This window comes from Mustela lutreola, chromosome 10 (assembly GCF_030435805.1).
Source record: "Mustela lutreola isolate mMusLut2 chromosome 10, mMusLut2.pri, whole genome shotgun sequence".
Taxonomy (NCBI): Eukaryota; Metazoa; Chordata; class Mammalia; order Carnivora; family Mustelidae; genus Mustela; species Mustela lutreola.
Window position 1 is genome coordinate 107439420 of NC_081299.1, and position 15509 is coordinate 107454928.

Consider the following 15509-nt stretch of genomic DNA (forward strand, 5'->3'; position numbering starts at 1 on the left):
GGGTGCCCCTGACTATGTCTCTTTAAGGGAGGCCACCAGTTAGCTATCAAACTTCTACCCCATTTCTATTCTCTTGGAAAGCTCCACTGTCTGAACTTTGAGGAGGAGACAAAAAAATTGGAAGCATAGACTGTCAGGGCTAGAAAATTTGGTTCCTTTGGTGACTGTTTCATCCAACTTCCTAATTTTATAGACCTGGACACTGGGGTTCAAAGGGGTGAAGTGGCTTATTCAGTGTTAGAGAATGTACTATGGCAGAGCTGGCATGAGAACAGAGGTAGAAGAATCTGGTAGACTACAGTCGCTTTAAACATCAGTATACCTTTTCATAATCAGATCCATAAGCAAAACCTTCTCTCATTGCATTTTACTTTAGAACTGTAAAATTTCAAACTATGAGAACCCCTTAATAGTTCTCATCTGATATGATTGTCACTCTCTTAGTCGAAGTAGCTTTCAGGTTTACAGTCTGAGCCCCTCCAACTGGGGGCAGGACAATGGCTTCATGGATTTTGCTTGGCAATATTTCAGGCAGTTTTATGAGACACCAACCCTCTGGGTGAAGAGATCATACAACTTGTCCGAAGTCATAACATCAATAAATGGGCCTGTCTGTCTCCAAGTTCCAGGCTGCATAACACTGGCTGTTGCTCCTCCCACACCTGCCAGGCCATTCATCTCATTGCTCAGAGAAGAAAGGCATCACATGTAAAGCAACTACCATTGTGCCCAGCACACAGTAAGCCCTCACTAAATAAAGGACAATTCCTTCTGTCCTTCCTTGTAGATGTCAAGAATAGATCCGAGTCCTTTTTCTTATGGGTATTTAATCATATTAGTTATACATTCAAGACAATATATGTATAATGTATTTTAAAATAAAAACTTCAATATATTTGGCTATATGTTTATTTCCTAAATTTGGAAATATTATGAGGCCTATATATGTATTAGACTTAATTGTGAATAATTTTGGCATAAGCATTTTCCTGAGAGAAAACATTATTAAAAATTAGTCTATACAGGGAAGTAGAATTAGGATTCAAGTCAGTAGAATTTTCTATTCCAGAAAAACTGTGGGAAAACAGACTCTTAAAAGAGCCCAGGAGAGCAGTACCTCAGCTCATCTGAGAACACTGTCCCCAATCTCCCAGGGATTTGCTTCATGTTCTGGACTTGCCATTCCCTTTAACTTATTCCCAATAAATTCTCTATAACTAGTGTAGAGGGACTAGGAGTCAGGAAATCTGGATTAATTTACATAAAAAATGAAACATCAAGATTTGTTTAACTATAAAAAACAAAACATGGTAGAACTTTTGATTTGCCTTAAAATGTCCTGAAACTGAATATTGTATTCTTTTTCTAACCCATCAGTTGTAGAGATGAGAGAACCAGCTTTGAGCATAGACCACCTGATGCTGGCACTTGAAGGCACCTTTACTCACAGAGTGGCCCAAGCTGTCATATAGTACCTGTACAAGCCAGACCCAGAACTGGGCAGCTACACAGGGCAGGGTAGGAAAGAGCCAGATAAATTAATGCTACTAGGTAGTTGTTTTAGATTATCTTTATATGTTCTAAAAATAGTAATTATTTTTGCAGAGAAAAATAAACTTCAAGAGGCACAAATAATATAGTATTTACCACCTGCCTCCTTGAAACCTCACAACAGCTCCCTTTGGCTGAATGGATATCTCCAGCAACACCATCCATCCCCACCCGTAGTAGCATCCATCAGGTACTCCTGCCCTTCTGTCTCACTGTGCACTCTCTCCCTTCAGCTCCTTACTCCTGCCAGGCCCCCTCCTCCCACAAAGTCCCAGGCTGTGCTTCTGCCTCTGCCTGGAGAGGCCTTTCTTTGTTGCTCAGTAATTAACTCCTACTCAAACTTGAGATTGACTGACACTTTCTCAAAGTAGTCCTTTTAGATCTCCCTGAACAGGTAAAATGTGTATATTGCAGGATGTCAGGGCACCCAGTACCCTTCATAGCTGTGCACCTTTACATTTATTTATTGGGTTTTTATTGTTTATTCTCCCTCTCTGCTGTAAACTCCAAAATGGCAGTGATGGTGCCTGGAAGAAAATAGATGTTCAGCAACTATTTATTAGATGAATTAATGAAAATCAGACACAAAAGTTACTTCTAGACCTTCCAGACTGGCCAAGCTCACACAAGCTTCTCAGGTTCTGGCATCTGGCTTCTCAGAATCCTGAGGTCTGTGTAAGGTGGGGGATTCCAGCACCATGTGTTGGGGTTCTTTTGGAGGTACTCCTAACTACTAGGGTGCCTTGAAAGCCTAGATTCCATTGGCTGCTTCTCCTCACAAGGACTTTCCTACATATACATCCCTGGCACACAAGCAGCGCTCTTCCAAAGCTCTGGAGTTGTAGGAGGATATTTCTATTCTGCTCCACCTCATGCGTCCAAACTTAGTGCCCTGCTCTTTGGGGATCAGAGACTTTGATTTGATTTCAACATGACACTAACTTTCTTGGGTCTAGGTGGTAGTTATAGAGATGTGTTTGCTGAATGATGAACTTATGATTTGTGTACTTTTCTATACTTTCAAATTTCAATATAAAATGTTTAAAATATTTATAAAGACCTTAACAGCAACTCATACAATAATGAGAAAGAGACAGACAGACAAAGTGAGGCAAAAATCAAGAGAAAGAAAGACGGAGAGAAAAAGAAAGAGAAATCAAAATACATGTCAGAAAGGGCAATAGGGTATGGTTAAATATATCACTGCTTAGCCAAACAACAGAAATGTTAGAAAGCAAACAACAAAGAGAAAAAGACATAATTATATGTACTAACCAAAATTTGAGTTGAATATTTCAATTAAATTTCAATATTGAGTTGAATATTCACTATTAAATGAAAATAGGTCATCATAGAGCGATCTTCAGGATATGTAATGGGTTGACATTTACTAATGCATGTGTTTACTTTCTTCTACATTTCTTTTACTTACACACTGTACCAAGAAAATTATGTGTTTGCCTTTTAAGCTTTATATTCTCTTCTCTCTTCCCTGTACAAAATGAACAGAATGGCATAGAGCTAGACAGCTGGGGGAAAAGGAGAGGGGTTTGTTCCTGGGTGAGTTCCTCTGGAAAGGAGAATCCCAGGATTGGGTAAAGGATAGAGAAAACTAGCAAATCAGCCAAGGAGGCTCAGGCTACACAACCAGGACCAGACTTGGGTCTGCTGGGTTGAGGGGGTGGCAAGGGAAAAGGAGACAAAGAAGCTACACTGTCTGGGTGTTAGGATTTGGGGGTTTTCAGGGAAGGAAACTTGAGCATCTGTGCTCAGGATATGGGAGAATTGAAGAGGAGAGAAAATGGGAATTTTAGAAGTTTATTATGAGTTATAAAATGGATTCCCAGCAATACTTTACTGACACATCAGTGCTGGGCTGGGCTTTTAGGATGCTATCCATTCTCTACATATCTTGGGCCATGGTGGGGTTAGACAAAGATCTAATCCAAACTCTAATCCAGGGTCATCCCTGGAATAGAATATGGAATTGGAAATTAAAAAGTAATTTTTGTCTATAAAAGTCATGCAGTTGATCCTTAAACAACATGGATTCGAACTGTACAGGTCCAATTATATATATATATTTTTTTCAATGAATACAGTATTATAAATGTATTTTCTCTGTCTTATGATTTTCTTAATAATACTTCCTTTTATCTAGCTCACTTCATTATAAGAATACAGTATAAAACACACATAACATACAAAATGTGTGTTAATTGATTATCTTATCAGTAAGGTGAACAGTAGGCTATTAGTAGTTACCTTTCTGGGGAGTCAGAAGTGTGAATTTTAGACTATCGGTGAGATTGGCGCCCCTAACCCCTGCATTGTTCAAACATCAACTGTACTATTTGAATGTTTACATAGTTCATGCTACTTACCTAATTTTTAATTAATAAATATAAAAACATTACATGCCCACATTCATTGCTGAAGGAGCAGCACAGAGACCAATATTGCCAGAGCTACTAGGTGGTACAAGAGAAGATCATGGTGCCCAGTGATCTGGCTGCGGTGAGTTTGGCTGGAGGGATGGAGTATGATTTGGGGGATCATGACTTAGATGTTCCAAGGCAGCACAGTAGTCTAGATGATATATCACAAGTGCCCCAGCATAACCCGAGAGAGGTTGCTTAAAAATGAACTCAACTTCCCAGTTCTAGTTGGAATGTTCCTTTACATATTCACCAAACGTGCTGCCTCCTCTGCTCATGCACCAGGGTTTGTGGATTGTGCTGAAGAGCACTTATCCCTTACTCATTTCCTTTTTGCTGTGTGGGTTTACAGTCTCTAGCTATAAAAACCCACCCCAAACCCCCCGGGTTATCAAAGTAATGGAGGAGGAAGTACTAGTGAGGAAGCCCAGGACCAGATGCTTAAGCCAAAAGGCTCACTCCTAGGGCTGTCTCCCTGGCTAACGTGGGGAGTTTCCACCTGCTGAATGGAAACCACCTGAGAGTGGTTCCCTATGCTTTCCCTCAGGTCTTTCCTCTGGGGCTTCAGGGGGCCAAACCCATCAGATGAGATAATGGAATCCATAGAGCCACTCCCACACAAGCAAGGGGCATCTTCTTAAGGCTCCTAAAGAGATCTGGTTTCACAGACCCTTCAACATCCAGGAAGCTGAACCCTGAGTTCACATGCAACAATCATGCTACCATGAGAGCCTAAGCATAGCCAATCACTCTCCTTACACTCATCAGAGGGCAGGAAAAAGGCATCTTCTGATCCCCAAATCTCCAGCTAACTTGCATGGGGAAGTTTATTAGGGGCATTCTAGAATGATCCAGAATCCCAGGCTAGGATTATTCCAGCTTGGTCTGCTTATTCATGTCCATTCAGACTTTTCCTCTTGTTGAGAAACAAGAGGAAGAGAGGAAGAGTTTCTGATAGAAAAGTAGAAATATGGACCAAATAGACAGGACACCACTATGAATTGCATTCAGAGCTTTATTCTTGCCAAAGTTTGGGGAGAGCGCGAACTCTAGCAGGCTGCCTTCATAGAGAAGCAAAGTACACAGTGAAGCAATGAAATTCTACATCATTGGGAATATAGGGAAGTGGGGGCCAGAGGCTGGTGAATGTTCCAGACGGTGGAGCAAGGTTGTTTTGTATTTAACAACAGCAGTCATCATCACGATCACAGCATGCAGGACCTCGGGACCTCATGGGGATAATTCCCAAGCAGCAGCACCCAGAGCCACAGCCACCACAACTGCAGCCCCCACAGCTGCAGCACCCAGAATCTTCGCAGCAGCCAGATGATCCTGAGTTGCAGTCTTGGGGCCGTTGGACCCAGCGTCTTAGGGGACTTACCCCAAAGGTCTGGGGAGCCAGGCAGCAGTAGCTGGTGGAACAGGGTGCAGAGCATGGATCAGGTACGCCACATGAGGTGGTCAAGCTACTTGCAGGAGCCTGAACATAGTAGGTCTGGCCAGGAGAAGGGCCCTGACCATAGCAAGTCTGGGTCTGGCAGGGGGTTGGGCACTTCACATAGGTTGTCTGGCACAGAGCTGGGTACTTCATGTATGTCTGACAAGGAGCTAGGCATTTCATATAGGTTGTCTGGGATGGAGCTGGGCATTTCACATAGGTCTGAGTCTGGCAAGGAGTTACACATTTCACATAGGTCTGAGTCGGGCATGGAGCTGGGCATTTAACATAGGTCTGAGTCTGGCAAGGAGTTACACATTTCACATAGGTCTGAGTTGGGCATGGAGTTGGGCATTTTACATAGGTCTGAGTCTGGCAAGGAGTTACACATTTCACATAGGTTTGGGTCTGGGTTGGAGCTGTGCATTTCACAGAGGTACCTTTGGTACTCTGCACAGCTCCTAATCCAGAACCTTTCACACAAGACGGGGGGATCTGTTGCTGCTTCTGCTGATCACACATCTTCCTGTGGTTTTGTAAAATCTGAAAAGAAAAGTCTCATTAGAACTAGAAGGTTTCCAGGGAAACCCTCAGCATCCCATATGAATAGAATGATCTGTAAGCAGGAACACTTTTGGGAAGGTCACAGGCACTCAGACCTGACATAGGGTGAACTCAAAGCCAGGGATCTTGCTTGGCTCTTGTGCCTGTGCCTGGACATGTGCCTCAGTTACCATAGTGGAAAATGAAGGGCTGGAAGGAGTGATGTCTTTTCTACCCAATTCTCCAAGCCTCCTCTTTTCTTACTCAGTTTTTTGCCTGTATTACAGATTCTCCTTAGAAAATTATTTCCCCTCATTGCCAGCTCTCTCAGGACTGAGTTTCTTATTCCTTCCTGCCAGGCCAGGCAGTACCCAGGGAAAGCAAGTTCTTGTCAGTAGACCCAGAATCAATGTGAGTCTCAGGCTGAGCCCTACAGAGCATGACAAGTCTGGAGTTTGAGTTTCCACCATTTGCTCTTCAGGCCGGATGGACTATCACTTCACCACATAAATGGATACATGAGTGGACTGCACAACTGCAATCAGGGAGAGAAAGTATGGTTGTTCTCTGACAACCCCTTCTGACACAAGGTCAACAGCTTGGCTCTAGTTCCGTACCTCTGCCTCTACCCTTCAGGCCCCAGCCTCTGCACTTCCCACCAGCTCTACCCTAGCTCCTTCAGCGGCCACCCTCATGCCTCATTTTGACCACCTTCAACCCACCCTAATGTCACCTCTCCTTCCTAGTTGTATCCCTAACCCAGGCATAGACTTACCTTTTTCACTGACAGGAACAAGACGGGGAGAGGCCAAGGATCTGAGGAGCTGGCCACTAGGAAGGCCTTTTATAGGGTGGCAGTGAGGCAATTTAATGGCATCTGAATGAAGCAGAAGAGATCACGAGGACCAGGGCTGGCACTGCATTGGTGAGATTCCTCCCCAGTATGCCTGGCTCTTCACTCAGAGGCAGAGCATGTCTCTGCTTGACATTGAATTTTCCTGAACACAAGATAAATGATTCCTTTGACCTTCTTCATGAAATAATTCAGCCTTCTTTTTCTAGAAGTTATGAGAGTAGAGATGCCTATGAGATCTGTACCTATGAAGCTGTTTCTAGGTCACATGAGTCTTCAAGGACTTTTTCAAAATACAGTTAGCTTCTCAATTTTTCATACACCATGCCAAAAGCTTTATTGTACCTCTCCTCAGCCTAAATAGTGAATTCTTCCTGAGGGGCCCCATGGTGGGTCCTGCTGGTTTGGGCTGCTGGCCCCAGTGGTCTCTGCCTCAGGATGGCAACAAACCCCGCCAAGAACTCCAGGTTTGCTCCATGGACTGGCAGGTTATTCTGTTTATTTAGGAAACTGGGTGGCTGCTTAATGATCTCAGAGCTCAGGCTCTATATCTAGGGTGTCTCTCCTCAGTTTATCATGCCCTATATCCCACATCCTCAACTTTGCATGCCCCATAACCTCTTTATCCTCACCTTTCTGGACCTCAATACTGGGCCTAGATACCAGCACAGTGGGAATTCCAGCCAAATGAACACTGTGTGATAACAATTGTAAACTCTAACATTTAACTGAATGCTTCATATGTGCCAAACAGTTCATAAGGGGTGTACATTTACAGAAGACCCTGTAACTGAGGCTTTAAAAGATTAAGGAAGTTACCCATTGTCACAAAGCAATTAGGTAAGAAGCCAGAATTCACATGCATGCAGTCTGCCTTCATAAGCCATGGTCTTTATTGCTATAAGATGCCTTTTATTTCTGGACATAACACTGTCCCTGAATATCTGCCTCCTTCACTTTCTTCAGTGCAGTAAATACAGCAAGAAAAATGGCAATAATATATATTAAGCACATCTTGTGAGGTAGGTTATACTAGCCCTATTTTACAAGGAAACTAAGACCCAGAGGCCTAACTATTTCACCAAGGTAGTCCCATTGGTAGGCAATGGAGTATCACTTGAACCCAGGCCTGTGTATTTACAGAGCCCACGCTCTTGTCACTGATCCATGTCAAGTTGCCCAATGCAGAAAGGTATCTTGATCCTGAGCCAATCCCTAGTTGCAAACTACCACTCCCTCAGTTCAGTAGTGCAAGCCCCACTGTGGCCCCATAGCACGTAAGGAAAAAGTGTTTCTACATTTGTCCATAATGGATCCCAATTTCTCCATGACCATAAATCTTAAAGCTTCCAATTTCGTCAGCAAAGAAGACAAACCCCCACCAGTCCTTAGACACTTCCCCAGCTCAAGTCAGGTCTTGCAGGGTCTTCCCCTGAGTGGCTTGGAGGAAGCAAGGGGGAGATTTTGACCCAGACTTGGAAAGTTTCCTGCTTTCCCCATCATTCCTATTTTGGGTGGGCTTGTAGCACTCCATAGCTTCATCTGTGAAACCTACCGTCCGTGTCTGAAACACTCCATAGCTTCATCTGTGAAACCTACTGTCCACGAAAGTGGTGTTAGGTTGTTCCATTTACCTATTCTGTGTCCCACCTCAGCTGGCACCCAGGCCTGATGTTTTATGAGAACAATGGGATAAGAATGATCTTTTACTGGGGCCATACATATCACATGGTTAGTTCATCACATTTAGTCTCCATAATAGTATCTTAAATAAGTTTTAAAAACCTGTCAAAGCTCACATAGCTTAAAGTAGTAGACCCAGAATTTGAACCCAAATTTATTCTTCTTTTTTTTTCTGCCAAAACAGCTATTTTTAGTGTTGAAATACGGGATGCTTTAAGAACTATACCTTTTAGCAGACCAACAGACACAGTTATTAAGAAGTCCTATAACTCAGACATAGGATGGGACAACCCTACTCTCTACAGAAGAAAATGCCATAGAAGGGCAATCATTTTAAGGCACATCAACAAAACAAGAGAGAGAGTTCAAAACACAAATGAAACTCAGCCTAGTTCTGATTCTGTTATTGCCTCATAGTGTGGCCCCCATGTGTTCTGCTATCTCTACGCTTTTTCTCTTCCACCATAAAATAGTCAGTGAAGCCCCTCCTGGCTATGATATTCTAAGATTGTAGAGGCTTCTTCTACAAAGGAAATGTATTTATACCCTCACTATTCATGGAGTCATTCCCACTAGACCATAATTTCTATGCATTTATAACTGTGGACACATTCACTGTATATCATCTGGCTCAACTGGAGGACCTGGAGAACACTAACTACACCAATGAATGAATGATTGAATGAACCAGTGTTCTTTCCAATGACAGTACACCCTAATCCAACCTCCTTCCTCCATATGGCCAATGACATCCTACTATTAGCCAATCTGTGCACCTTGAGCCATCCATGAGCTCTAATTGGCTCACTTCCTCTTCTGTGGGGCTAAGCTGTCACTAATGGGTTTAACATCTTCAGGAAGCACTAACATCTCTGGTGAGAGATACAGTTTCCATGAGCCACCAAAACAGGTGTGGGGCTGTGCCCCACCCATTTTATAGGCTGGGAAGTTGAGGTATGGAGAAGTCAGATGACTGTGAGGGTCATCTGTGTGAGGGTGAGTCACAGGGTTATTCCCAAAAGGGCCTACTTATCTCTTTGGACACAAGCACATAGAAAGAGAGACCTATGGATTTATGTAATAATATTAGTCTGGTAGACTCACAGGGTAATATGTAGAAAGAATCATGGATTCATAGAATACAGAAACACAGATTGAGAATTATGGCATCTCTAAAGTAGAGGGGATTAATACATATCATGGGGTCTGGCCCCTGCCTTAACACAATGCAATAGCTAATTCATCTGGACTAATGGGCTGTTCTTCTTAGGAAAAACTTCTGATCTTTAAAAGCTCCCCTGGTTAGCTCATTTTAGGACTTACCATTTGAACCGTCAGAAAACATGTACTAGATTATTTTAAGGTCCCTAACAATACCAGCGTCAATGCATCCTGACATGAATTACATGTTTGAAGTTGTACCTCTGAATGCATGAACCAAACCAAGATTTCAACTCTATGGTATCCCAACTCTGACCAGGAGACCCAGAGAGGGAAGTACCCAATTTGACATGTGGATCCCTGAAGGCAGGGCCCAGATCTCCTCACATCCTGGGAGCTGTATTTTATCAGAGACAGCAGGCACTCAAGGTCGAAATCTGGATCCCTCCTTTTTTGTGGAAGATAAATAGGAGGAAGTGAGAAGCCAGATACCTGGGAGATGGAGGGCACAGGCATATTGGTATCCAGTGAGAAATCTCACTTCTGTGTCTGAGAAGACACTACAGAATTCCCCTCCTTTAGATCCCATGTCTGTGTGTGTCTCTACTCCATGCTCAGGTCTGAGATTTTTCCAGAGATCCTCTGAACCATTATTCCAGTGACAATATGGGATTCCTGCTAGATTGTTAGGAGATTATACTGTAGAAACATGGAATGGAGGGCTAGCAAGGGCCTTTCCAAGCACAGAGCTTGGCCCCACTATATTGGGACTGAGGCCCACAGAGGAGGAAAGAAATTTCTTTCCTCAGGTAGGAGCAAACATTAGACAGGAATTTCTGAATTCCATCCAGGGCACATTCCATTATAACACGTGGCCACTGAACAGGCTCGCTAGGGAGCACCCTCACCTGGTCTCATCCTTGACTCCTTTTCTGTTTCCCAAACCCACCAAAACTATCACAAGGGGAGCCAGTGAAAGTCATCAAAGAATATTATTTATGGAGGAAAGACTGTTTTCACATATGTGAGGGGAGAGTCACAGAGGTTTCCCACTGTGTGCACATGTTGGTCACTGAAATATGAGAACCCCAACTCCAACCTGGATCAGAGTCTTGTCTGTGTCTGGGCCAGAAACACAAGGCAAGACAGCACTAGGACACTCTTAATTACAGAGGCCAGGGAAAATTCTTACCCATATATCCCTCTTTCTCCTGGAATGATCCATTGGGTTTAGTTTCCTTGAACTTCTGCCAACCCTTCCATGACCCATTTATTCTCTTGCAACATACACAAGCTCACTAGTCCCTTGGGTGTATGTACCACTTTGTAGAGCTATTTAATTGCCTTTGGTCTTAAGGACCACCCCCTGACATTTTCAGTAGCAACTGCCTCTTCTTTGCATTTTAGGATACAAAGGCATTCAGGGAGGTTCTGTGTTTCCCTAATATATTACTGCAAAAAGAATCCACTGGATCATAGTACTTCATGGACCCCACCCTCTCATCTACTCCATCCATTTTTCCAGTGCAAATAGTATGTTTTATCCTTTATCCCAACTCCCCTCCCCGCCCCAGTCTAAGACATCCACACAAAGGGCCAATTGCTTTTGTCTTTTCCTGTCAAAGAGTATATGGTTCTCCTCACAGGTCTGTCAATTCCTAGTTGTGTGATTTTAGGCAATCTGCTGAACCTTCTGAATCTGTTTCCTCATCTGTAAGGTAGAGGTATAACCATCAGATCATGCAACTCTTCTGCTAAAAGCATTCTAATAACTTCTTACTCTGCTCATGGTGAAAGCCCAAGCCTTTCCAATGGCTTTCAAAGGGATACACAGACTGGACTCATGACCCCACCACTCCCTTACTTCCCTGACTTCATGTCCCACATTGTCTCCCACTCTATCCTTTGCCACACTGGCCTCCTGGCAGTTCATCTAAGGTTCCAGTCACACTCCTGCTTCAGGGAAATTTGTTATTGTTTTGTTTCTTCCCCACAAACGTTCCTCTCCCAGACGTCCATACAGCTAATTTGCTCACCTCCTTCAAGTCTTTGTCCAGTTATGAACTCAGAGGGCTTTGCTGGTGACCCTGTTTAAAATCATTATCCTCATCCACCTGATAGGCTCTGTCCATCTTGCAAGCTTTATTGTTCTCCATAGAGTTTACAACCAGCTAACACATGACATATTTTAATGCACATGCTTTCTGTTTTCTCACCTTAGAATGTAAAGTCTGTTAGGTTGGAATCTTCATCTTTTTGGTTCACTGGTCAATCCACAGTGCCTTCCTCAAGCACTTGGTGCCCTCAAAATATACTCCTTGGATGAGCAAATATTATATTTTTCCTTCTTCATTTTCTTTGTCATCTGTGTTTCTTAATTAGGATAAATTAAGTGAAGGAGAAATTTTACTTTTTTTTTTCACTTCTGTATTATTTAGATCTTAAACTATTCTTGAAACATAGTAGGTACTTAGTACATGTCCTTTTTTTTTTTAATATATAAACATATAATGTATTTTTAGCCCCAGGGGTACAGGTCCGTCAATCCCCAGGTTTACACACTTCACAGCACTCACCATAGTATATACCCTTCCCAAAGTCCATAACTCCACCACCCTCTCCCTACCCCTCTCCCCACCCCCAGAAACCCTCAGTTTTTTTTCTGAGATCAAGAGTCTTTTATGGTTTGTCTCCCTCCTAATCCCATCTTGTTTCATTTATTCTTTTCCTACCCCCCAAATCCCCCACATTGCATCTCCACTTCCTTATATCAGGGAGATCATATGATAGTTGTCTTTCTATGATTGACTTATTTTGCTAAGCATAATACCCTCCAGTTCCATCCATGACATCGCAAATGGCAAGATTTCATTTTGAAATTTATTTTTTTTGGTGGCTGAATAGTATTCCATTGTATATATATACCACTTCTTCTTTATCCATTCATCTGTTGATGGACATCTAGGTTCTTTCCATAGTTGAGCTACTGTGGACATTGTTGCTATAAACATTTGGGTGCATGTGCCCCTTCGGATCACTACATTTGTATTTTTAGGGTAAAACCCAGTAGTGCAATTGCTGGGTCATAGGGTAGCTCTATTTTCAACTTTTCAAGGAACCTCGATGCTATTTTCCAGAGTGGATGCATCAGCTTGCATTCCCACTAATAGTGTAGGAGGTTTCCCCTTTCTCCACATCCTTGACAGCATCTGTTGTTTTCTGACTTGTTAATTTTAGCCATTCTGATTGGTGTGAGGTAGTATTTCATTGTGGTTTTGATTTGTATTTCCATGATGCCAAGTGATGTGGAGCATTTTTCATATGTCTGTGGGCCATCTGTATGTCTTCTTTGCAGAAATGTCTGTTCATGTCCTCTGTCCATTTCTTGATTGGATTATTTGTTCTCTGGGTGTTGAGTTTGATAAGCTCTTTATAGATTTTGAATACTAGCCCTTTATCTGTTATGTTGCTTACAATATCTTCCCCCATTCTGTCAGTTGTCTTTTGGCTTTGTTAACTGTTTCCTTTGCTGTGCAAAAGATTTTGATCTTGATGAAGTCCCAATAGTTCATTTTAGCCCTTGCTTTCTTTGCCTTTGGCGATGTTCCTAGGAAGAATTTGCTGCAGTTGAGGTCGAAGAAGTTGCTGCCTGTGGTCTCCTTAAGGATTTTGATGGATTCCTTTGTCACATTGAGGTTCTTCATCCCTTTTGATTCTATTTTCATGTGTTGTAAGGAAATGGTCCAGTTTCATTTTTCCACATGTGGTTGTCCAATTTCCCCAACACCATTTATTGAAGAGGCTGTCTTTTTTCCATTGGACATTCTTTCCAGCTTTGTTGAAGATACTTGACCATAGAGTTGAGGGTCTATTTCTGGGCTCTCTATTCTGTCCCATTGATCTATGAGTCTGTTTTTGTACCAGTACCATACTGGCTTGATGATGACAGCTTTGTAATAGAGCTTGTAGTCTGGAATTCGATGCCACCAATTTTGGCTTTCTTTTTCAATATTCCTTTGGCTATTCGAGGTCTTTTCTGGTTCCATATAAATTTTAGGATTATTTGTTCCATTTCCTTGAAAAACATGAATGGGATTTTGATAGGGATTGTGTTTAATGTGTATATTGCTTTAGGTAGCATAGACTTTTTCACAATATTTGTTCTTTCAATCCATAAGCATGGAAAATTTTCCATTTCTTTGTGTCTTTCTCAATTTCTTTCATGAGTACTTCATATTTTTCTGATTATAGATTCTTTGCCTCTTTGGTTAGGTTTATTCCTAGGTATCTTATAGTTTGGGGTGCAATTGTAAGTGGGATTGACTCCTTAATTTCTCTTTCTTCTGTCTTCTTGTTGGTGTAAAGAAATGCAACTGATTTCTGTGCATTGATTTTATATCCTGACACTTTACTGAATTCCTATACAAGTTCTAGCAGTTTTGGAGTGGAGTTTTTTGGGTTTTCCACATATAGTATCATATCATCTGCAAAGAGTGATAGCTTGACTTCTTCTTTGCCAATTTGGATGCCTTTAATTATTTTTGTTGTCTGATTGCTGAGACTAGGACTTCTAGTACTATGTTGAATAGCAGTGGTGATAATGGACATCCCTGCCATGTTCCTGACCTTGGTGGAAAAGCTCTCAGTTTTTCTCCATTGAGAATGATATTTGTGGTGGGTTTTTCATAGATGGCTTTGATGATATTGAGGTATGTGCCCTCTATCCCTACAATTTGAAGAGTTTTGATCAAGAAAGGATGCTGTACTTTGTCAAATGTTTTTTCATCATCTTTTGACAGTATCACATGGTTCTTGTTCTTTCTTTCTTTTATTAATGTATTGTATCACATTGATTGATTTGCGGATGTTGAACTAACCTTGCAGCCCTGGAATAAATCCCACTTAATCATAGAGAATAATCCTTTTAATGTACCATTGAGTCCTATTGGCTCATATTTTGGTGAGAATCTTCGCATCTGTGTTCATCAAGGATATTGGTCTGTAATTCTCTTTTTGATGGGATCCTTGTCTGGCTTTGGGATCAAGGCGATGCTGGCCTCATAAAATGAGTTTGGAAGTTTTCTTTCCATTTCCATTTTTTTTTTTTTTTTTTTGGAAAAGTTTCCGGAGAGTAGGAATCAATTCTTCTCTAAAAGTTTGGTAGAATTTCCCTGGGAAGCCATCTGGCCCTGGGCTCTTGTTTGTTTGGAAATTTTTGATGACTGTTTCAATCTCCTTACTGGTGATGGGTCTGTTCAGGTTTTCTATCTCTTCCTGGTTCAGTTTTAATAGCTTATATGTCTCTAAGAATGCATCCATTTCTTCCAGACTGTCAAATTTGTTGGCGTATAGCTGCTCATAATTTGTTCTTATAATTGTTTGTATCTCTTTGTTGTGGTTGTGATCTCTCCTCTTTCATTCATGATTTTATTAATTTGGATCCTTTTCTTTTCTTTTTGATAAATATGGCCAGGGGTTTATCAATCTTATTAATTCTTTCAAAGAACCAGCTCCTACTTCATTGATTTATCCTATTACTTTTTTGGTTTTTATGTCATTGATTTCTGCTCTGATCTTTATTATTTTTCTTCTCCTGCTGCGTTTAGGCTTTCTTTGTTGCTCTTTATCCAGCTCCTTTAGGTGTAGGGTTAGGTTGTGTATTTGAGACCTTTCTTGTTTCTTGAGAAAAGCTTGTACCACTATATATTTTCCTCTCAGGACTGCCTTTGCTGTGTCCACAGATTTTGAACCATTGTGTTTTTATTATCATTTGTTTCCATGAATTTTTTCAATTCTTTTTTAATTTCCTGGTTGACCCATTCATTCTTTAGAAGGATGCTGT

The 15509-nt window shown here is 41.7% G+C and overlaps 1 protein-coding gene across 1 annotated transcript; it reads right to left on the reverse strand.

The window, feature by feature from the left end:
* Positions 1 to 5169: 5169 nt before the first annotated feature.
* Positions 5170 to 5949, reverse strand: KPLCE (KPRP N-terminal and LCE C-terminal like protein). The gene has a single exon (XM_059135583.1). It carries the CDS (start codon positions 5947 to 5949, stop codon positions 5170 to 5172), a length of 780 nt encoding a protein of 259 aa, XP_058991566.1.
* Positions 5950 to 15509: the final 9560 nt, after the last annotated feature.